Raw genomic sequence first — 25,779 nt, 5'->3', positions numbered from 1 at the left:
TTAAACGCTCATAAAATTAGTATTGGAAGGTCTTGTGTGATATTACATTATTTATTCACGTTGGACTTTGATGTCATGCACCGGCGAGTGTACATATCTGGCTCTCAAGGACAACCAAAGCTGACAGTCATGCGACAGCAGAACGACTGCTCCCAAGGGACGTGCCTCGTTATCAATGTTTCAGTACACAACAATAAGCTCTAAACATCAATCTCTTTGATGACAAAAAGAGGCTGGTTATGGTTACAACAGCGACATAACTGAATGAATTAAACTTTGATATTTACGCCAAGAGTCGTGGTGATATAAATGTATTATCATGGATCAATTGTCTGAGAGTATTTATTTTTTGTATAGTCTTACATTACGGACAATTCAGCCATTGTACTCATTGTTATGCAAAACTCTGGTGCGTGTTTACTGACAATATCGTCTGTTTGAGATGCAGTGACGAAGAGAGGGTGAGAGAGAGGGGGGAAGGAAGGAAAGACAGAGAAAGGGAAAGAGAGAGAAATGAAACTGGAGAAAGAGAGAAGGGAAAAAGAACGAGAGAGATTGGGGAAGTAGGGTGCGATATTATTGCAGACCACGAGGAAAAGAGAACAAGAGAAGAGAGAGAATTTTAGAGGATATAGAGAGGGAGAAAGGAGAGAAGTAAGAGAGAGGAGAAAGAAAGAGAATGAGAGAGATGGTAAAGGACGAATTCACTACACGTTCATCTACACGTACAAATACCCAGCGTAAACAAAACACGCTGAAAACTGCATTGTCATTGGCTGTACCTAGAAATACCCTAGTATTGACGAATGTTAAGCTCCAATTTCCTGGCAGTTAGTGATCGTTATTTAGCATACCGACATTGACATATTTCTCGGACGCTTCGCTTGATAAGCATTGAAAGTACACAGCGTTCTCCCGGCGTTTACCATACCGAACTCGGGCTGCCTGATTCAGTGCCAAGCTATATCATGTATTAATACATGTCTGTAATTACACAATACAATCTAAGATATGCGCATGAAATGGAAAATGTATGGATTTGTTCTCCCATTACTGAACTAACGCATGGCGCAGTGTATAATTGCGACGCGGGGTGTCTCCACACGGCGGGTATTATTTCAACAGCTGTCAGTTTCGGGTAGCAACACAAGTATTTCCGTCACTGATAATCATCGTCCACATTGACATAATACTTTTCACCATATTCGTAATTGTGACTTTGTATTTGAGTTTGTTTGTTTGTTTGTTTGTTTGTTTGTTTGTTTCGTGCTATATGATGACAGTTTGTAAATAATTTATTCTGGTCTGGGCGTAGCAACCCCCTTACTGGGCGAGTGAGTGAGTAAGTGAATGAGTGTGTGAGTAGGTGTGGTCTACGTCGCTTTCAGCATTGCATGTATTCCAGCAATATCACGGAGAGGGACACCAGTATTGCGCTTCACACACTGCACCCGTGTTTAGGATCGTACCCGGTTCTTAGGCGTGAAGTACAAACGCTTTAACCACTAGGCTACCCCACCGCTTCCAAACTCCTGACTTGATTAGGTTACGATACATCGACCTATTCATTTTGACTGGAATGACCGGTACCAACTAGAAGCTTGACGGTCCGTTCTTTTCAGAGGGATTGTATAGATTCCGGAAAAATCCGAGTTGATCCGAGAGAGTGATTTTAGTTTTACGCCGCTTTTAGCAATATTCAAGCGATATCACGGCAGGGGACACCAGAAATGGGCTTCACACATTGTACCCATGTGGGCAATCGGACCCGGGTCTTAGCAAACGCTTTAACCACTAGGCTTCTCCAACGCCTTGGACCCGAGAAGGAAGTTACTATACAGTATTCAGTTTTTGCGTTATGGACTGTGTCTGTGGATTCCGGGGTTTAGTGATGATAATCATGACGTCTGAGAGTCATCGTGACCTTTAGATAAATTCTGTCCTTACAGAACTGTACATTCTAGAGCTTGGACGAATCCAAATTTTCTAGATGGTACCCTACCCATTTTAACCTACCCTATTCGGACAACCGTTATGTTAATTCCTGACATCAAATTTGCAACAACAAAAAAAACAGCAATAAATTCTACAGGCGACAATTTCGAGCTTTTCAATATCTTTACTATGTATTATGTTTACAAATGACTAAGGATTATGTCTAAATCTTCAAAGACAATAATACCTTTAAATCATGAAAGAATAACATAGTAAATTGTTTAATCTCCTAGTCACATGATCGTAACGAGCCCGGACCCTACTCATCAACCATCCGTTCGGGTATCCGTGTTACCCGTCCCTGCCTCACTGCATTCAACACTGGCGTATTGGACTAATAGCTTTGTATTTGCATTTGTTTCTACTGTCTTTCCTGTAACATATACTGTTTCTACTGTTTTTTCCTGTAACCTATACTGTTTCCGCTGTCTTTCCTGTAACATATATGTTGCCGCTGCCTTTCCTGTCACATATACTGTTGATATGTAGATCCTAACAACAAACTTAAACACCTCCATTGTAACATAGGATAAGACCTAAACGTGTTTAGATTTAAATATGTTTGCGACTGTGTTTAAATGTAAACATCAAGTTAGTGAGTTTTCGCCACTTTCGGCATTATTCCAGCAATATCACGACAGGGGACGCCAGAACAACGAATCTGATGGAATATAGAAACGAGTTCGGTCCGCGATACTTTGTCCGAAGCTTATCTCCTAAAGTATTCGTGACAGGTTAACCAAACTTGGTAAACAAGTCAAGCATGGTCCCTAGATATGCCTTTTGCGGTTAGACCCAGATATGTACGCCATGATCCCTAGATGTACCTTTTGGGGGTTACACCAGTGTGTGAATTTTATTTTTTGTGGTATCCACGACAAAACGTTTGACTTTGACTGAAACTGGTGGTTGTGCCATTGTCCGGAGCAGAACTTCAAGCCGTTCACTATTTCTTCACCAAACTTGGCACATAGATAGGTCTGGTGGTATGGTTATTTTGGTAGGTTTGGACTTCTGAATGTTTTCTTTTTCGTTTCCATGGCAACAAGTTCAACATCGACTTTATCTGGTGGTAGCGTTCTTTTAAGGAGCAGAAGTGGAAAACCTTACAATACTCTCCTTCCACTCTGGCATATACACACCAAAACATTGACATACTTTTAACATAATTGGTAGAAATATGCACGTAGAGTATTTTGCCGTTGCCGGGATATTGATGACTTTGTCTTCTTCTTATATTTTCGTCTGTCCATTGGCTTTAATTACAACTATGTTCACATGTATACTGTCGGGGCCATGAGCGGGTATTCACCTGCTGGTATTCCGATAGTCTGTCTCACAATCCCTGTACCACGTTATTTTCCCTAGTCTGTCTCACAGTCCCTGTACCACGTTATTTTCCCTAGTCTGTCTCACAGTCCCTGTACCACATTATTTTCCCTAGTCTGTCTCACAATCCCTGTACCACATTATTTTCCCTAGTCTGTCTCACAGTCCCTGTACCACGTTATTTTCCCTAGTCTGTCTCACAATCCCTGTACCACGTTATTTTCCCTAGTCTGTCTCACAGTCCCTGTACCACATTATTTTCCCTAGTCTGTCTCACAGTCCCTGTACCACGTTATTTTTCCTAGTCTGTCTCACAGTCAATGTACCACATTATTTTCCCTAGTCTGTCTCACAGTCCCTGTACCACATTATTTTCCCTAGTCTTTCTCACAATCCCTGTACCACGTTATTTTCCCTAGTCTGTCTCACAGTCCCTGTACCACGTTATTTTCCCTAGTCTGTCTCACAATCAATGTACCACGTTATTTTCCCTAGTCTGTCTCACAATCCCTGTACCACATTATTTTCCCTAGTCTGTCTCACAATCCCTGTACCACATTATTTTCCCTAGTCTGTCTCACAGTCCCTGTACCACATTATTTTCCCTAGTCTGTCTCACAGTCCCTGTACCACGTTATTTTCCCTAGTCTGTCTCACAATCCCTGTACCACGTTATTTTCCCTAGTCTGTCTCACAGTCCCTGTACCACGTTATTTTCCCTAGTCTGTCTCACAGTCCCTGTACCACATTATTTTCCCTAGTCTGTCTCACAGTCCCTGTACCACATTATTTTCCCTAGTCTGTCTCACAGTCCCTGTACCACATTATTTTCCCTAGTCTGTCTCACAGTCCCTGTACCACATTATTTTCCCTAGTCTGTCTCACAGTCCCTGTACCACATTATTTTCCCTGGTCTGTCTCACAGTCCCTGTACCACATTATTTTCCCTAGTCTGTCTCACAGTCCCTGTACCACGTTATTTTCCCTAGTCTGTCTCACAGTCTCTGTACCACATTATTTTAAATAAAGCAAGTCTAGATTTCCTCACGTTCTGAATTTCTGCTCTCCCTGGGGCTCCTTTTCAAAATTATATAGATTCAGAGACTAAGCGTCGATTTAGTATTGCGACCACACATATATGTAAAACCGCGTTTAGAATACACTGGCTTGCCGGACATGGGAACGGTTGAAGTCACTGCTGGACGTATTTATTGATGTAATTTGTTGTTTCACCAGCTAAAAGAGTTTGGACTTGGTTTAATCCACCGTATAATTCTGAGCTACCCCGTCCCTGTTGACAAGTACGCGTTGACAGTGTGTTACCTTTCTTTACCTTTCTGCAGAATCCCATATGTTAGACCCTAGCTTGATCTTCAGTAACTCATGTTTGTCGTAAATAGCCACGAACGGGATCATTTGGTCAGGCTTGCTGACTTGGTTAACACATGACATCGTATCCCAATTGTGGAGATCGCGGCTCTTGTTGCTGATCACTGGATTGTCGTGCCTCCGACACGTACATGGGGCGTCACTATGAATCTTGACGTTTCTCAGGCAGGTGGATAAATCACTGAAGATCATTTTTTCCGATATTTTTCTTGCATGTGTGCATCGTCAAGGATTTTTTTCAGGGTCAAATCACACACTACTGACCCAAAATTGTAAAAAATGAAATTTTCATCTCATACTAAAGTTACCTAACAAATTAAGGGGGATAACTGAACGAGCAGCCTTGCTTTGAATGAAATCAGTGTGGTGATGCATTCTCAAAACATCCATTATTATTGTATCAACATTGATTCGATCATATGTATCTCCCATTCTCGACAATCGTACATTGAAAGTACAGTTCCCCTAACTATTTTGAAGAGTAGAGTTTCACATGACATGGTGTGCTCGAGAAGACTGTTGCCATAGTTGACATCTTGTTTCTTTCCAGAGGTTAATAAGCATGAATAGCAACCAATATGTAAGTACACATTAATACCACAACACTTTGGTAATTCAGTAAGCGGAGGCCACCGGATCTGTCTTGTTAATATTTCATCTCAACCTGGCGCTGTGGGGGGCATTTCCTCTGAAATACGAAACACCATTGTTTAATCCAAGATACACCGTGGGTGGCACGGATTTTGGTATGTACTCACAGGTTCGCAGAGTACCCCTCCATTATACCAGTCAAATGCCATTCCATTATAAATGAGCGTGTCATTTAACAAGTCGTAAACAAGTGGTTAAGCGTTCATTTGTTCCCTCCCCCCCCCCCCCCCCCCCCCCCACATAGGTGCAGTATGTGGAGGCCATTTCTGGTGACCCTCGCCATGATGTTCTTCTCAAAGCGGCGTAAAATAGGACTCATTCACTCACTGATGTGTGTAAATGTCTCAGTGCTTACTGCCCTTGGCTCCAGTTCCAAGTACTGACTCCCCCGACCCCCAGTATAATAGAAATGGACATGGGTCAGAACAAGGTATGGTGATATGGGTAGTCACCTAGCTCTAGGTAGGTCTGAAATCACATGTCAGGGATGTTGACTGGGACAAGAAGTGTCTGATAGGAAGAACAGACATTTGCGCAAACGCACACATGCATATGCACACTCACATTCACACGCAATTTCGACTTATGACTTAGGACATAATAAGGAAATTAACCCAGGACGAGAGAGAGAGAGAGAGAGAGAGAGAGAGAGAGGACATTGACCTTACAGTGAGAGCGAGTGAACCAGTCTCAAATGTATTTCACCTCTAAACGTCCAGTGAGTGTTAAGTGTAAGATCGAACCCCTTGTGTTAACAAGCGGAGCATGGGGATCATTGGTGATTACAACGTCGTGTGAGTCTTCCTATTGTTCTCTGGCCGTCTAAAGTGAAAATTATAGGTATTCATAAATACTGCTGACAATGAGAGAGCCGCTGCTTTCATACGGTGAGAACGTAGTGGCTTGGAGACTTAGACATGGATGACAGCGTTGATGTGAAAAGTATTGAGTATCTGCATCCATTGTTTGTTCTAAAATAGAATAAGTGTTTGTCTTGGACTATTTACCTATTGATTCCTGGATTAATCCATGGGAATTTATTTCTCGCGATTCCTGAATCTTAAACACAGCAGGAGTCTCATAATTACGTGTACCACTTCAAGACGGTCACTGACATTGTCTGAATCAGGGACAAGGGAGATAACTCCAAGATTGCGTATACCCACATAAATAATCATATTTTGCTTTTGTGTAAGATGTGGACTGGTGTATATTATCAACTGGGGTATCCTTAAACGTTACGCGTCATGGTGTGCCGCGGAGCCCGAGGTTAAGTACCGTCGGGGGATTCATTATATCCTGACTGACCCTAGAGGATTCGTGAGGATGGGCCTTTAGCAACCCAAGCTTGTCATAACACGCGACTTCCAGGACCGGGTGCTCAGACTCGGCATCGCTGGATTGTCTAATCCAGACTCGATCATTTACAGACCGCCGCCATACAGCTGGGGCTTCTTTCACAAAGCAACCTTTACTAAGGTTAACCTTAGTCTAACCTGAAATAATGCGGAGTGTGGCGTAAAACTAAAGTCACTCACTCTCTATATGCTGGCTACTCCTCTCAGCGTGTTTGCTGACATCCGAATATCTGTGTGGTTGCTCCTTGAGGTCAGACTCAATTACAAGGCGCCATATTTAATGGTGGCATACTAAATGTAGCTGATGATCCTGTAGCATCCTCAAAGCGCCAGTAACGCCATAATGATTGCAACGCTACGAGAAAAGAAGCCATGAGCTTGACGGCTGCCCTATTCACGTGATATTGTACTCAGTGGGCATGAAGTATTGTGACCATGCCTTCGAAATTGTTGCCGAATGTGTACATCGCATGACTGTTTATTTGTTTCTTTGTGTTTACACGACTATACTTCCCAATTATAAGCGTACTACACTTAACAACGCAGATCCAAAGTCAACTCACTCGGTCACTCATTCACTCACTGACCCGAACACTCATCCAGTCGCCCAAAGACCTTCCCACCCACCCACTCACTCACCCGACCATCTACTCACCCATCCACTCAACGACTCACCCGACCACTCACTCACTCACTCACCGACTCACACACTCGACCACACACCGACTCAACCGAGCACTCACTCACTCACTCACTAGGCTGAGATGACACGAATGTCATCGACCACGACAGTGTTGTCGGGAGAGCGGCCATATTGACTCATCATGACTCTTTGTTTCAAGTCCAATATTCACCTTGAGTTGAGGTGATGTGGTTTATTTCTATGCAACAAACTTTCTATTATTGATTGCATATTACTCGACAGTTTCCTAGAAGGATAACACGCCCAGGGAGACAAGGAAATGTTGTGAGGACAACTGAAAGGATATTTAATCCAGACAAACATACTGTGTGATGACTAACCAGATGAACTGAATCTTAGTCCAGCACAGACGTTAGCGTTACAATCCGAGTTCCATGATTCTCTGAACAGCAACATCAAACAATAACACAAAATATATGTGATACACAGTCGATCAAACACTTGCTTCCAGACAGAAATGTTTATGATCTGTGACATAGTTTGATCATTCACACTAAATACAGTCAGACTCTGTTATCTCTCTCACTCTCTCTCTCTCTCTCTCTCTCTCTCTCTCTCTCACACACACACACACACACACACACACACACAAGGCAGGTATATTTATGATCTTCAACACAGATTTGATCCAAAGACAGCTTACAAATATATCTATTTTCTATGATACAGGTGTAATCAGACAAGCGTTTTAACAAATATATGTATGATGTATAACAGAGGTTTGTTCAAACAACTACGTACAGTCGTCTTTGGTGGGCATTTAGAAATGAATGTGATGAACGATGATAATTTTATGTACATACAATACGACATTTGAATTTATGTCGAAATCTCGGCTATCCCATGAAATATGGTATGGGATAGAGGCATACCTCTTCTCTACGATAATCAAACGGTAACAAAATAAAAAAAGCCACTTCACTAACTGTACCTACTTGATGAAGATCAAACACCCTCGAAAACGCAAAGAAGGATGAAAAAGATCAAAGAGTATTTTGCATGCAGTAACACTAATAAAGGTTTATATTTCACCTTGTGACTTCACTGAAGCGTGAACCTTCTCATAGCGACGACCAATCCCTGCTGTACTGATCAACGCCTCCGGTGATGCTCAGCGTTTCAGCGTTTCAGCGTTTCAGCGTTTCAAGGATCTACAATGATTCGTTACAACCTACACCGTTCTGACGGAAATGTCGTATCACAAATGCCTTATGTCCCTTCATCCTTAGTACCTCAACAAACACATTGATTTAAACGTCATAAAAGGCTTAGCGGATATTTCCGTTTGTTAATAGAGTGTTATCTCATCTGGTGACCTAACAAAACTCACAGTCATTGTGTCTGGTCAGGGGATCTGGCAGACACACTGGATAGGGAAATGTACATATTTTATCAATTATTTATGAATTGTGAGTTTATTGTCTGAAACAATTCCAGAGACTTGAAAGTAGTTCCTGGAAAAGCATTATTTCTCATAAAATATGTATTTTTAAAGTAGAAATGTATTTTTTTTTTAAATATACTAATAAAATTTTACTTAAAGTATAAAAATATTTACAATGACTAAACTGATATTATTGTCAAAAACGTTAGCGATATTCATAATGAGTTAAATTTGATGTAACACTCCACTAAAAATTGATATTTGGGTTCAACCTATTGATCCGCGTAAATGCATTTACACCATCACGTTCCTTGGCGTAAATATCAAAGTTTAATTCATTCATTTATGTTGCTATTGTAACCATAAACAGACTATTCCCACTGGTAAAGAGGTTGATCTTTAGAGCTTATTGTTCTGTTATGAAATATTCATAACGAGGCTCGCCGGTTGTGAGCAGCCGTTGATCTGACACGTGACTCAGTTAGCTTCTTGGTGTACCGGCGCTAAACGGTGAATGGCATCAAAGTCCCGTAGTAATAAATAATGTTTCATAACACACAACATTCCAAAACAAGCCATGGGGGCAGGATTAGTATCAGTCCTCAGCTCCTTCTTGTTTTTGTGGAGGCTAATGATTAAATGGAATTCTGTTATAACGTTAGGACAGTGTCCGCACTGTCAACCACTTGTCTGGTCCAGATGTGATTGCTATAGAGGCTGGAGTGCTGGTAAAGTGCGGTGTTACACAACTTTCGCTGTGTCGGCGGTATAGACCTGAGAGACAAGTTCGGTATTCTGCCAACAATAACGAACACTGACCAGTGCGATGATTGGTTGTTGCTTAACGCCACACTCTGCAATATTCCAGCTAGAATGGAAGCTGTCTAACCCGGCATCTGCCCTATGCGGCAAGTTGTCAACATCGGCATAAAATCTCAGCCCCATCCACGGCTTGACATTTACCGTCAGCTCAACAATTCAGCACTTTGTCTAAACCGCATTATTTCCTCAGTCCCAATGAGTACCGGTTCAGACAGCTTCCACTGTATATGGAGGCGATCTGTAATAAGTGAAGTGAAGTGAAACTCTAAATAACGGCGCTGTGACTTACATTGGAACAAACATAACATAAACACATGCAAACTGTACAACCACACACACATGCACACTGTACAACCACACACACATGCACACTGTACAACCACACACACACATGCACACTGTACAAACCACACAACCACGCTCACTGTACAAACCAGACATACGCACAATATACAGTCAGCACACACACGTGCATACTGTTCAGGCAATACACGTGGAAGCCACACACATACACTCTATACATACGGCGCACACACGCGCTGTTTAAACACACTATACAAACAACACACGCACGTTGTATAAACCAGGCAAACGTGGACACTTTACAAACCACACACACAGCGCACACACTAGCTGTATAAACCACACACACGTGCACACTGTACAAACAACACACATGACCGAACACATGCATGCATGCATGCATGCACGCTGTACAAACCACACACGCACACTATACAGACAGCACATACAGGTGCATGCACAGTTTACAGCCATCACATGCAAACTGAGCAAACAACACACACGTGTACACTGTCCAAACAACACACACGCACACTGTACAAACAACACACACGTGCACACTGTACAAACACACACGTGCACATTCTACAAACACCAGACAGGTGCACACACTACAAACAACACACACCCATGAACACTGTACAAACCACAAACACACACACTGTACAATTTATACACACGCATCAGACCCACAAAAAACGAAATCGATGTCAGACATCGAGCGTTTCGCTTTTTGCCAACCAATACATGCCCAGGGACGTCCCAAAGCACAGAACTCTATCAAAGGTTTCTAATTTTTTGGTTTCCCATGTGTAAAGCCTTCCTCCTCAGAGAATCAGTTCTGCAAATAGCCAGATTTCTCTTTGTCAACTCTCCATTGTTCATTTTATGACATATCAATAAGAGCATTGCATGACAACTTCATTAAAGCAATGCGCTAAGCTCGCAAAAAACCACTCCCAGAAATGAGCCTACACAGAATGCCAAGAGAGTAGTCATTTCCTTCATCAAGTTATTTTTAATATCTGGCGTACACCTGTCATTGTACTTTTATTCTGATCAGCAACACGCCTCAATATTAATCATCTAACTAACAAAACTAAACAGCTCCAAAGACATTACGTCTCACCCCACTCTTCCATCGCTTAGCACTTACAGCTATTACAAAGACTATGAAGAATTACCTCCCATCAACTAACTATGGTCTATCTTGACGCATGTATTATAAATATGAATTAATATTTCATAACACCTCATCCAGTGAGTGTTTGTGTACATTGTGACGCCGTAAAAGTAAATTGGTTTCGGTTGCAGACCTACGTTTATTCAGCGATGACACATCAACAGTATGGGCATCTTCTGTCGCCTACAGCACAAAGGCTCCTCACCAGCTACGATGTGTATTAATCTTTAATGGGGATTCATCCAGGAATGAAATTTGTATTATCGTATGGTTTATCGACTGAATTCGGAACAAAGTTGCGGTTCCTTACACTTCATTGTTAGCATTGATTAAGTCACGTGACATCATTTAACTCTTATGTCTCACGGCCACCGAGAGTTATAGTGCTTATCGATCTGTGATATAATTTTATGATTGTTTATGATTGTAATTCCACGGGCCTGGTTAACAGGATGCATAAATGGCGTCCTGAAACCGTCACGGTCCACCTGCGTTCACAAACAAGAGGAAAGAAGCAGCTTTGTAAACACGACACCGTTATTCGTAACAAACATAGCTATCCTTTTGCCGTTACTTGTTGACCATAAGAGACTGTACTGTGGTCTAAGGAACAGTTCTCTGCCGTATCAATAGCAGCCTAATCGATAATCGACTTCGTGGTGACAAGTATGATATGAACCAGTGCCAATTACCCCCAATGGGTGTATTTATGACGCGAAACAACATTTGCAGCAAGACATAGGTAAATAGTTGAAAATGATTATGAGAAGGAAGAGTGGTGTAATTTTCGTTAACTATTTTCGCAGCTAAACGTCAAAACAACGCGATAGCTACCGCGTAATTTTCCAATTATTCGATCATCTTCCAATCTCGTTATTGGAACTGCCAGCACAGGATACGGGGCCTCTTAGCTACTGACGAAGACTGTGGTGTTATTTACTGCGGGACAATCGACTTCAGAGCGGGAGGGAGCCGCTCAATAATTCCTACCGTTGGATTTGAATTATTTTCTTATCCTACGATAAACAGACGTGAAGTGTGGCTGCATTAGGCGTTCTACCAACTGCACGTACAAACGGGTGGCGGGTATTTGTTTCGGATATTCGGGTATTTGAACAGTTATGCTCCTTGCCCCCTCTGGTAAAATGGACCTGTCCGTCATCCATCAGTTGAGGAATTCGCTTGGTGTTTCCATGGTGCTGTTGGTTCTCTGACAGACCTATTGTCACATGTGACCAAATCAGAAAGGCTGAAGAAAAGTACTCGGATAAGTTAATGGCTGGCTGATGAGGAGGAATAATCTTTGTGAGACGCGGAGGGAGTAATTCGCTGAAATCCAAAACTGTTTGAAATTCGAATCCCTTCTTTCCGGACTGGAACGGTACTTGCTGAATCCCCCAAAGGGAGTTTGTTGTCGATTTGTTTTGTGAAGACCGTTGAGTTTATCCATACGACTTCTTTCAAGTCTTGAGCGACTTGCAGCAATGTCAACAACGCTGGGGACAGAGTGTGTGTAGATGTTGACTATGATTAGTGATGTGGGGGGCAGCGTTTGATGTCCGGAATCCACCATGAACAACCATGATTACAAAATTAGGGAGGCAGACCCTAAAACTGACAATGCCGGAAGAACAAGTGCCACTTCTAGTGGTATCGGAAGTGGGACTTCGAGCAAGGGGTCAGAGTCGGGGTCGGACACGGCGTCCCTCAGTTCAGGGGGTGTCTATCAGCAGACGACTTCCGGTACTTCTGATCGTCTGCTCGGGTTGTGTAACCGAGGTGAATGGATGATACTAGAGCAGACGTTGAGAAACATGGACAAGACCAACCCGCAGCTGTTAGCTACGGATGAGGTAAATGTCACCGAAACATTCTCACAATTTCCAAACAATCCGCCACTCTCATCAAACCACTAGAAACGTTAATACATACTTTCCAGACCATTTAAACATTTGTAACAACAGGACAACAAAGATGGAACAATATTAGAAACGGCCAAACTATGATTAGCCCACTGAACTAGTTATCAGTTTCTATCTTTAATGTTAAACATTAACTGTGACTTGTAACCCACAACGGATCCTTATTATGGACAGACAGCTTCATTGCAGTGGATGCGACGTTTCGGGGTAGATCCCAACATCGTTATTAGGCAAGCCTAGGATCTACGCCGGAATCCACTGCAATATAGAATTTGCCTAGCCATAGAAAGTATCGCTCTTCATCATACCAGGATCCTAACTGGAAACAAATCTGTGTATGTTAGCGTCATGTTATGAAGAAGTGTGATATTATTGCTACAGGACCCGTGAAGGTCCCGGGGTAGAACAGACCTTCAGCAACCCATGCTTGCCATAAGAGGCGACTATGCTTGTCGTAAGAGACTACTAACGGGATCGGGTGGTCAGGCTCGCTAACTTGGTTGACACATGTCATCGGTTCCCCATTGCGCAGATCGATGCTCATGTTGTTGATCACTGGATTGTCTGGCCCAGACACGATTATTTACGGACCGCCGTCATTTAGCTGGAATATTGCTGAGTGCGGCGTAAAACTAAACTCACTCACTCACAAACATACCCTGAGATACTCACTCACTGATTATTGCCAAAACCTTATACACATGAGAGTTCATTAAGTTCTCTCACTTTAACTCACAAGAGTTAAACAATAGTTTCCTGACCAAAACTTTTACAGTATTTGTGATAAATGTTTCGGTGAGGCTTGACATGCTTGATGTCTATAGCACGTAATAAGTGGAATCAGTGAAATTCCTACCAAAACTCACCAGGAAACGTCAAAAGCCAGTTCGTTAACTGTAACACTATGGACCTTTTATCGGTTTTATGAGCCTTCCGAGAGACAAAACATGGCTACTTCAGACAGATGAGGCAGGTTGTATGCACCTGAACACATCCACTTAAGTTGTACTTACTTCTACTTAAGCTGACATTGTTAAAACACACGAGAGAAGTACGTCCTGAACAAGCTGATTATGACGAGAATGTTACAGGTAGAAACACATCATCAGAAAGAGAGCAAGAAGACCACGTGTTATGCTATCAGATGACAGAAGTGATGAAGACATCCCTAACATATACTCTTACAATGCGTTGCTTACCCGAAGGTGATCATGTTGGTTTAACGTGATATTTTCTACATTGTCCTTTACTTCTATGATGAATGATACGTTCTACAAAGACAGTTCATTGAGGAGACGAGTACAGTGTTGTTTCATGAGATTGTAGTTCTGTCGACTTCTAACCTTCAAATCGCACATTAAACATGTCATGTTAAAGATAGCATTTTGTTGCCCCCTAAAAAATGAGAGCAGGTGTGAGGGTTATTAACGACATTAAGAAATTTTCATTTCCGTGTTTTCAGTTTAAAATCCACGATACAAATCAAACCATTATCGGTTTTGTGTTATACGTTGTTTCCTCTACGTGGGTGACCTTTTCATTGTCCATGACTAGCGTAGGACTTTTATAACACCCCTTGTCGCTCAACATTCTTTAGTTACCATGCAAACGGGGCTCCAAAGGGACAGCGGGTGCATTTTTGTGATAACAGTTCTTTGGGTGCGTCGTGACAAGGGAAACAAGATACGGCTTCCCGACATGGACTGCAATGTATTTAACGCCGACGCCGATGTCGACAATAACGCTAACAACAACCACAGCGACAACGACAACGTGATATAAAAATGCTTGCAAGCACTAACATTTAAATGTCAGAACGTATTCTCAGTCAAAATTGTCGATAAAGAATGAGAGAATGAGTTTGGTTTAACATCGAGTTTAAGCTTTTTATAATAGTGTATCAGTTTATTGTGGGAGTAAAATCCGAAGTAATGTAGATCCTTGACATGTACATCGTAAGTTAAGATTACGAAAACGTATATCGTGCAGGCAAACCTCCAACCATAGTCAAGGTGAACCGGGATTCGAACCTAATATCAAAAGTTTCTGAAAAAGTGTTGGATGTCTCCTAGGAATGAATTGTAACTGAATTACGAAACAATGTTAATCTCAAACATATTAATATATTTACCTGGCCTTTTCTGGCTGTTAAGATCTGTCTTAATTTCAAGAATACATACGGATATGTTGGCAAGGCTTTGCAACATCATCCGTTACGAAAACATCACTGTCAAATGGCATCACTAACCCCTTTGCTTGTGGAGTTTACTGTTTACTGTTACCCTCTAGGCACCGCTTACTTAGTATCTGAATGTTTTAATGAAGTACTTATCATCGTTTACTGTGATTATCTTTGTGTTCTTTGATACCTCGACCAACAGAATCATCAATATACGTTTAAAATTCTCCACAAGCTTCAGAGTTTCAAACAAATGTATACATCGTGTTCATATATTTGTTAACAAAACACAATCAAGTGAGATTATTTGAACATTTGTTCATATTAATAACTCTGGGCTCAAAAGTTCGTTGTTTGTATTGAATCTTTAACATACGCCACAGATACACTCGTATTCTAACAAGCGACTCGGCTATTCCCTTAGCTTTCTCACAGCCATGGGATTAATTTTATCGCTTACAGCAACGTAAATTGGTACGCTAAAGAAGTTATACCGAGTTTGTATTCTAAAACATTCCTTAAATATGTTTGTACCAACTTTACCCTCATTCCTAGAACAGGTTGCAAAAAGTAGTCTATCCAGGGTAGTTTTTCAAACAAAATGATTTCATGAAATGAACTGAATTTGCAACGACATGGCCACTACCATGTTCGAAGTGTAAATGTGTGCCGACAAATCAAATTTTAATATTATATACTAAGGTTAGGTATGCATGCGCTGTCGAGTATTTTCGACTGTTGTACCTTTCAAAAGTTATTAATTGAATTATATCTTTTTAAAAATGCGGAGTTATTCTTTGAGTGTTAGCAAAGCACAATGACAGTTCATCCTTGTTAATGTCAGTGTCTACTCCTAAACTATTTTGAACTGAAAATCATGCTGACATTTAACAGGTGTTTTTCATATTCATAATTGTGAAAAAAACAATTCAATAATGGAAATTTCGAAAGCTTGGTATAAGGTATTGGTTCGATAAACAAAACAAAACGGAAAAAATCTCCAGACAAAATATTATCTCGTATCTTTACGAATAGTTAGTCAAATATTTGGATTTCACTGTAAAACATCTTTACACTTCACACAAGTGCCTTACTGAGACGTTCGATGGACAAGCATGCACCGGTGATCACAGGGCCGGGGCTTCAGAATTAGACAAACACACTTATAACCGATGAACTCTCTTCTGACTACAAGATCTCCCTTATGCAATTCAATAAAATAACAATCCGTTTATATGTAGCATTTTTTTATTGTTGGTATGAAGGCAATATCTGCGATGTACCTATAGACACCTGGCGTCTAGTGCTCTCCTGGCGCGATCTCGATCCGATGGGTGCCTTTGGCAGTACGCACACACATTTGAGATCAATGGTGCCTGTTTTTTTCTGGTTCCTTCAGCCTACTCGTGGACGTGCTTGCCCTAAGGGCAAATGTTTGGCTTTGTTTGTGAGGGACAATAGCTCTGGAATATATTCTGACGTATATTGGGGTCTATCTCAGGAATGTTTGTGATACTGTATCATCGTGCTAACTGGGTGTATGTTTATGTGAGTGGGCATGTTTATCTGTGTCTCGGGGTATATTTGTGCGTATATCAGGGTATGTTTGTGTGTGGATGAAGGTACGGATGTGTGTGTACGTGGATATATTTGTGTGTATCTCAGGGTATGTTTGTGTGTATCTCAGAGTATGTTTGTAGGTATCTTAGATATGTTTTTGTGTATCTCAGGGTATGTTTGTGAGTGAGTGAGTGAGTTTAGCTTTACGCCGAACTCAACAATATTCCAGCTATATGGCGGCCCTCTGTAAATAATCCAGTCTGGACCAGACAATCCAGTGATCAACATCATGAGCATCGATCTGCGCAATGGGGAACCGATGACATGTGTCAACCAAGTCAGCGAGCCTGACCACCGATCCCGTTAGTCTCTTACGACAAGCGTAGTCGCCTTTCATGACATGCATGGGTTTCTGAAGACCTATTCTACCCCGGGACCTTCACGGGTCGTATGTTTGTGAGTATATCAGGTATGTGTGTGTGTACATGGGGTATATTTGTGTGTATCCCAGGGTATGTTTGTGGATATATTAGGTATCTTTGTGTGTATATCGGGTATGTTTTTGTTTATCTAAGGGTATGTTGGTGTGTATTTCAGGGAATGTGTGTGCATACATCGGGGTATGTTTGTGTGTATTTCAGGGTATATGTGTGCATACATCGGGGTATTTTTGTATTTCAGGGTATATGCGTATACGCATCGGGGTATGTTTGTGCGTATTTCAGGGTATGTGTGTGCATACATCGGGGTATGTTTGTGTGTATTTCAGAATATATGCGTGCATACCTCGGGGTACATTTGTATATATTTCAGGGTATGTGTGTGCATACCTCGGGGCATATTTGTATATATTTCAGGGTATGTGTGTGCATACCTCGGGGCATATTTGTATATATTTCAGGGTATGTGTGTGCATACCTCGGGGTATATTTGTATATATTTCAGGGTATGTGTGTGCATACCTCGGGGTATATTTGTATATATTTCAGGGTATGTGTGTGCATACCTCGGGGTATGTTTGTGTAGCTACTAGAGTATGTTTGTATATATTCCAGGAGATATTTATAACTCTGGTATGTTGGAAGGGGTATATCGGGGTATATTTGTGTTTATTATGTTTGTATATATTCCAGGGGATGTTTGTGTGCATGTGAAAGAATGTTTGTGTGGATCTCGAAGTTTTGTTGTGTGTATGCAGGGTTATGTTTCTCTGTATATCGGGGGCTGTTTGTATTGATCTCAAGGTTTGTTTGTGTGTATATCAGGGTCTGTTTGTGTGTGTCTCAGGGTATGTTTGTGGGTATATCAAGATATGTCTATATGTATAGCATTAATGCGTGCTTACTTAGGTATATCTTTCTGTTTATATCTGGGTATGTCTGTGCGTATCTCAGATCATGTTTAAATGTATCTTAGGCCCTGTTTAAATGTATCTCAGAGCACGTCAGGTGCACGTCAGAGCATATTTAGGTGTATCTTAAGTTTCTGTCAGAGCAAGTTTTGGTGTATCTCAGGGCATATGAAATGTATTTCAGGACATATTTAGATGTATCTCAGGGCACGTTTGGTGAATCTCAGGGCATATGAAGTGTATTTCAGAGCATATTTAAATGTATCTCAAAGTACGGTTTGGTGTATCTCAGGGCATATTTAAATGTATCTGAAGGTACGGTTTGGTGTATCTCAGGTCTCAGCCTTGACTGCTGTTGGGCACGATCACGTCTAAGGCACGTAGGACACAGGACCAAGGCATTTTTGTGATACACTGTAGTAATGGTGCGTTCTCAAACTCCTCAACATGTCACCATATTCACATAGCAACCTAAATTACTCCACATCTATATCGTCACTTGTGCCTAACCTGGGCACGAATAACACAAATATTGGAATCGGAAACCCTTTTCAACTTTTTAAACTGTTACTGTTAGCCATGTCCCCATGGTAGCCATGTTACGTTTACTATGTCCCCATCGTTGTCTCCGTGTTGAACGTTACGTGAAGACTAGTAAATTAAATCGAATTTCAAGCTCTGGTAAAGTTTCGGTAAAAACAGTCTTAATTTTGGTGCCCTGTGCAAAACGTTTACACCTTTAAAAATCACGTGTCATTTCAAGTCTAGAGGCCTGTTGATACCGGTTGATGTATATATTTTTTTATAAATGTTTGAATTCCGCATTGTGATCTCTTTCTCCTTGATGCATTAGCTGAAAGATGTACACATAGTGTTTGGGGATTATTTTGAGAAAAAACACAACGTTAACGTTTGAAAAGTGTTTTGATTGTGACTTGCAAGTCACAGACAATCTTTGTCTATTGACGAAGTAACTGTGAGGTCCTGTGTCTATTGACGAAGTAACTGTGAGGTCCTGTGTCTATTGACGAAGTAACTGTGAGGTCCTGTGTCTATTGACGAAGTAACTATGAGATGCTGTGTCTATTGACGAAGTAACTCTGAGATCCTGTGTCTATTGACGAAGTAACTCTGAGATCCTGTGTCTATTGACGAAGAAACTGTGAGGTCCTGTGTCTATTGACGAAGTAACTGTGAGGTCCTGTGTCTATTGACGAAGTAACTCTGAGACCCTGTGTCTATTGACGAAGTAACTCTGAGATCCTGTGTCTATTGACGAAGTAACTGTGAGGTCCTGTGTCTATTGACGAAGTAACTCGGAAATCCTGTGTCTATTGACGAAGTAACTATGAGATCCTGTGTCTATTGACGAAGTAACTCTGAGATCCTGTGGGGGCGGTGGGGTAGCCTAGTGGTTAAAGCGTTCGCTCGTCACGCCGAAGACCCGAGTTCGATTCCACACGTGGGTACAATGTGTAAGGCCCATTTTCTGGTGTCCCCCGCCGTGATATAGCTGGAATATTGCTAAAAGCGGCGTAAAACCAAACTCCCTCCCCTCCTCCTGAGATCCTGTGTCTATTCACGAAGTAACTCTGAGATCCTGTGTCTATTGACGAAGTAACTCTGAGGTCCTGTGTCTATTGACGAAGTAACACGGAGATCCTGTGTCTATTGACGATGTAACACGGAGATCCTGTGTCTATTGACGAAGTAACTCTGAGATCCTGTGTCTATTGACGAAGTAACTATGAGATCCTGTGTCTATTGACGAAGTAACACGGAGATCCTGTGTCTATTGACGAAGTAACTGTGAGGTCCTGTGTCTATTGACGAAGTAACTGTGAGGTCCTGTGTCTATTGACGAAGTAACTCTGAGATCCTGTGTCTATTGACGAAGTAACTCTGAGATCCTGTGTCTATTGACGAAGTAACTGTGAGATCCTGTGTCTATTGACGAAGTAACTGTGAGGTCCTGTGTCTATTGACGAAGTAACTGTGAGGTCCTGTGTCTATTGACGAAGTAACACGGAGATCCTTTACGGAGTGGACGTCTTGAGTCATGAAAATCATGATTTTGTTGAATCAAAGGTGACTGCTAAGAGTATGAAGCACTGTCGACTGAGAAAGTTGGTGACATACCTGTTAAAGCCACACACCAAAATGCCACGATTTTCATCAGTGGGGCGTAAACCATCTACTGCCGTGTCGCAGATGGTTTCGAACATCCAGGTTGTCCGAACGTTCGGCATTACAAGGCAGACCGTCGTCAGACAAACTGCTGAGACGAGTCAACCAGACAGGCCTAACATCCGAGGGCCCCAGAACGGAGAAAGGACATTGTTACGGCGGGGACATTGTTACGACGCGTTACTACAATTGGCGTCGTAACAGAAATCCCTCAAGATATCCACCACCTGCACATCAACGCAACCATCTGCATCGACACCGGTATTCCACCGTATCACTAGGTTGGCTGGCAGGTTGGTTTGTTGTCTAACACCGCACTCAGCCAGATTCTCACATATCTTTTGCACTTTTACCTCGAAAAAAAAGTTTGTACCCGAACCATTCCGAGTGTTATTTTCCGTACGATCGCTTCCGAGTGATGCGCATGGAGCACATCACAACAGTGACTAACCAGTCGCAGAAAATAACGTTTTCGTCCATATTCAAGGTTGTCAGCTTGCGGAAATTTCAGCTGATGGTAACCGTGTCATCAGAAAGCACTGAGCGTATATACAGCAGGTCATCTATATGTGTTTCATGCGGATTTTCGTTTGTTGGGAGATCAGTGTCAGTGACAGCGGAATTGTGTAAGTTCCGCAGAAACCCTAAACAGTAACGTTGTCTGACTCGTTAAGTCATTTGACGCGCAATTGGTCGCTAAAAGGCTAGCCGTCGCGATCTTCTGCTATGGTTTGATAGACTCGATATAAGCAGTGCAATAAATAATAATGAACCTAAGTTAACTTAGACGGTAACCTTGTCTGGACCAAACAATCCAACGGTCACCAAAATGAGGAGCCACTGACTCAACTGGGATATGATGACGTGTCAACAAAGTCAGCAAACCTGTGTACCAAACATATGTACGGATCGGGCAAACGCACCATGCTTCTCAGCTCACCAAGAAACATGCTTTTTCACGTGCGGTCAGACCACGTGATCTTGGCCACGTGGGAAACTGTCGCATCGGTCAGTGTGTGTACAGGTTTGGTCGAGTTAGGCGACTGTTCGTCACGATTTGTACCATTAGCTTGTCCAGGTAGGATGTAGCTAGATAGAATTTTCATGGTTCATCAAAATAGAAGCAGCGTATTGCTAGTTGTAACAGAGCAGCAATATTGCAATGCTAATATATAGCATAGATAGCAAGATTTAAAGGTTTCACATTAAGTTTTTTTACCCCATTATAAGAGATTCACGTTTAGTTCCCCATGTTTGTTGTTTAGTTTCGCTGACCACCCAATTAGTTGCCTGTTACAACCAGTATGGGCTGCTGAAAGCCAGTTCTAACCGGACTCGCGCAGGTTTGTAGGAAATCAGAGGTGAGACAACAACGTGATTGTTAGAGTCCGAACCTACAGAATCCCCGTCCACATCGGCTGAGTCGTCATACTTGGACGAGAGATACTATAACTGTGATGCTTTGCCAATAGGTACACAATTTTTGTGACAGTCACAGTCAAAACTCTTTTCAAAACATTAACGTTGCTTTTAGGAAGATAATCCAAGTGTAAATGTATTTTATGTACATCAGTGTATGTCCTCTGCATCCAGTCTGTGCTCTATACATACATAACCAATATGAACGTTTCAAAAAACTAAATACCATGACAATAGGTCGGTTGCAGAGTTTACCCGCTAGATCAGATGGTAATTATCTCCCTTGATGTGCAGCATCACGTGTTTGCGATGCACACCCGCATCGTTTTTGAACAATCACAATATCGTTTCCCAATAGACGCCATGGAAACTTAAAATGCTCGGTGCATCGTAAATACTTTCGGAAACAAAGCATATTTGTTCTGTGAGTTATTGTTTTGGGTGAATGTTCGATAAACGTAGAACTGACATTTAATATGGTGAGACTTTTGACAAGAGTTGTTATGTCTCGCAATAAAAGAAAACAAACAGCAAATATATTGTAAACAAACGTTACACTGTTGTGAAATGTCGATTTGTTTACCTCGCAAAATTTACGTTCGATAGTTGCATCATTCCATTTTCGCGTCGTCATCATCACATCATCATCGTCATCATAATCAATCTTTTAGTGATTCAGAAAGCTATATTTGGTCTCAACCGTGATTGGCTAGATTCTTCCAAATGTTTCATCAGTTTCCTGAGGCGAACACCCGTGTCATCAGAGGAACGTATCGTTACATAAACATAAACTTAAATGAACGATTTTCCTTGACGCCACTCATCATTTAATGTGACGTTCCGACAAAAAATAGTACCTGGTACACAACTTGAAATCCGGGGTAGAATAATTCAACCCATGCGTGCCATAACAGGCGACCATGCTACTCGGGGGAGGCGACTAAAGGGATCGGGTGGTCAGGCTCGCTGACTTGATTGGCACATGTCATCGGTTCCCAACTGCACAGACTGATGCTCATGCTGTTGGTCACTGGATTGTCTGATCAGGACTCTATTATTTACAGTATAGCTGGAATATTGCGGAGTGTGACGTAACACTAAACTAACTCACCATATCTCGTTGGCAGCTCCCGATGTGATCGCGTGTAGTTTGAAGTTCAATTCATTTGAACGGTGTTTAGAAGAAATGTTATCAGTTCTTCCGGAGAAGCGTTAATAATTCTGAAATCAATGAACCAAATATCTCCATACTGCTTTAAACGAGTTCTCTGAGGCGGGCACAGAGTTGAGAGTACAGAGTTTTTGTAGCGAACGGCCGTTCTGTCACAGCAGCGTTATGGTGACCAACCAATCGGTATCAAATTACATTAACATGCCTCTAATTACAACAGCTGATTAACTCAATGTACTCCTAGGCCAAATGTAGAGATATCATGAAAATCAGGTAATATGATACACCCAGCCTTATGACCCATACTGCATATCTTGACCATGCTGAACACCAGTGCTTGTCACCACACATTAGACAATGTGATCATTCTGAAGCAGTTTGTTTATGAACATGTGGACACTGTTTCAACAGTGGATTGAACCCAGCTAGTTTTTAGTAATCTGATACCTCCTGTTGCTAGTTCCACATCAACAAGAATTTTTGGCGGGTGGGAGGTGTCTTACTAATTACTGAATAACACGTTTACTGCTGCTGAGAGATCCTAAAAGATAGGGACTTTTCTAACATTTGGCCTAGGACTAAATGCAAGCACACCTGCATGCATGCAGTCACTCGTGGATCACGTGGAATATTTCAACACACGAAACCGTAATGACCTGTAATGTCAAGGTTATCAGACTTCTCGTCCAGTAGTCGATGGCTACTCAGGAAGCCCCCATTCCATTTTTGTATGTCAAAACAAATTGAAATGTGGAATGGTTGGTTCAGATATGTAAACTTACTGACTGCATGTTGCCTGTACCTAAATATTGTGATAGGGTACAAGTTCGAGCACAAACTCAGTTTAATACTATAAGCCAGTATTCAATAATTCTGCAGGCGGTTATCAAATCTGAAACAATAGGTCCTGCTCCATCAGTATTTGAACCAATAGGTCCTGCAGAAAAATAACGTAAAATATTCTAGAAAAAAGCGTAAACATCTTAAATAAATACAAATATTATGCATTTACCACTATGAAAGGTATTTATCAGGGTGGATCTGTGCCAGTGACTTAAACTCCCTGTTAATGTACTCAACACAGACTTCAGTGATGTGTCCGAGTTGGTGCCATTGTGGAGAAAAACAATATTTTCCCGCTCACGATGCACGAAGATTTAGTTCACCGACTAAGTGCATCCTCCCACTCAAAATATCGTTGTTTAATCATTTATGGTAGCAACCCATCTGCTGAATCCCCCCAACCATCCTTTTTATTACCCTCACTCACCCTGAATCCCAATTTCCAGCAATTTTATTACGGTCTCAGTTCCCCACCCCGAAGGCTTGATATCAATATCAGCCTCAATATCTGTCCGTAAATGCCAAATACTACACATAAATATTCAAATGAAACAGCTGAATTAACCGTCGATCAGTCAAAGGAAACGTTTAGATTTGAAGATTAGCTGAAACTGTCGAACATATACGTTCAGTGGTTTGAATGCCTGTTTAACACCGACCTTAGCAGTCTTCCCACTAAATGTGCTGCAGTGTATGAAACTCGTACAAAAGACAGGAAGCCCACAGGACTGATAACTGAAAAATGTTGCCGGCCCTGTTAACATGTAACCAGCCCTGTACTAAATATAGGAAATCGAGATATGGTGTTAAAAGAAAGTAATTAATGAATTGCATGTAGTGAAGTAAACTTAAACATGGGCAAAAGCAAGTTTTAAAAAACAACTGGGTCACTGTTAATTCATTAATATTGTCACTGCCATCAGAAAAGAACGGACATGTAACTAGCAGCGGGCAGACGCTATATCACACTATGTGTACGGGTCAGTAAATACACGACTCTGGAAGAAATGACCTCGTGATTTACATCACGTCCACCAATCTGCACGACTGGGCTGAGATGGACGAATGAATCGAGCCTGACCACCCAATCCCTCTAAACGCCTCTAAGACCAGCATAGGCTACTGAAGACAAATTAACAGTTTTACTACAAAATTATTACCAAAAATGCTAAGTCCCGGTAAACAAATTGCCCCGTGTAACATGCTGCTACAAATACTCTCTAAATAGACCCAGAATCCGTGACAGCCTAAACCATGGTTGTAGACTGCTCCTATACTGGTGACCCGTGAAGGTCCCGGGGTAGAATAGTGTTTCAACAACCCATGCTTTGCCGTAAGAGGGGATCGGGTGGTAAGACTCGCTGGCTTGGTCATCGGTTCCCAATTGCGCAGATCGATGCTCATGTTGTTGATCACTGGCTTGTCTGGTCCAGACTCGATTATTTCCATATAGCTGGAATATTGCTGAGTTCGGCGTAAAACTAAACTCACTCACTCACTCTTATTTTGTTATCCTGTACCTTATGTAAACATATCAGCATGAATATCTAACTGGTTATTGTGGACAAAGCGATGACGGCAACATGTCGATACAAAGAATAAAGCAGCCGACATGCGTTAAAAGGCTCCACACAATTATCCGCCTAGTTCATACTTGTTCGAAGGAGGTGGAGAGGCTTCCGGGGAGATAACTCTAGGTTATCTGATATAAACGATGGCGATGAAGGGGTCCAAAATATTTATGAAGATGCAACGTCCTCTGTAAACCAACGCTGTCAACGGTCTTACCTGTACTCATGGAAACGACTAACGGAAAACATGAAAGTACAAGTGAACCTTTGGCTTCATTTGTTTCCAGATTTACAGTCACAGTGCAATATGGAGCATGGCAAGAAACCCGGAAATGAGTACAGGAACACCTGTTTCCTTATTCGTTTCCATGTGCATATATTAATGAGACCAAACCATATAATCATAATTATTCTTTATCGCCATTGTAATATAATGACCAGTGCATGACAAATGGTTCA

The 25,779-nt window shown here is 41.7% G+C and overlaps 1 protein-coding gene across 4 annotated transcripts in view; it reads left to right on the top strand.

Annotated features, from left to right (window-relative positions):
• The first annotated feature begins 12,656 nt into the window (after positions 1-12,656).
• Positions 12,657-25,779, top strand: part of LOC137291338 (serine/threonine-protein phosphatase 6 regulatory ankyrin repeat subunit B-like) — a 70,758-nt gene continuing 57,635 nt past the window's right edge. For 2 of the 4 annotated variants that reach the window (XM_067822643.1, XM_067822642.1), the window contains exon 1: positions 12,657-12,970. In XM_067822643.1, the coding sequence (XP_067678744.1) occupies positions 12,689-12,970 (282 nt within the window). In that variant the 5' untranslated portion in view covers positions 12,657-12,688. Of the gene's footprint in view, positions 12,971-21,283; positions 21,395-25,779 lie in introns of those variants that run through there. The other 2 variants (XM_067822644.1, XM_067822645.1) reach the window with 2 other exon arrangements.

Source organism: Haliotis asinina, chromosome 7 (genome assembly GCF_037392515.1).
Source record: "Haliotis asinina isolate JCU_RB_2024 chromosome 7, JCU_Hal_asi_v2, whole genome shotgun sequence".
In the NCBI taxonomy this organism is placed as follows: domain Eukaryota; kingdom Metazoa; phylum Mollusca; class Gastropoda; order Lepetellida; family Haliotidae; genus Haliotis; species Haliotis asinina.
The sequence above is the reverse complement of the archived record's forward strand: the minus strand, read 5'-3'. Positions and strand labels throughout refer to the sequence as shown.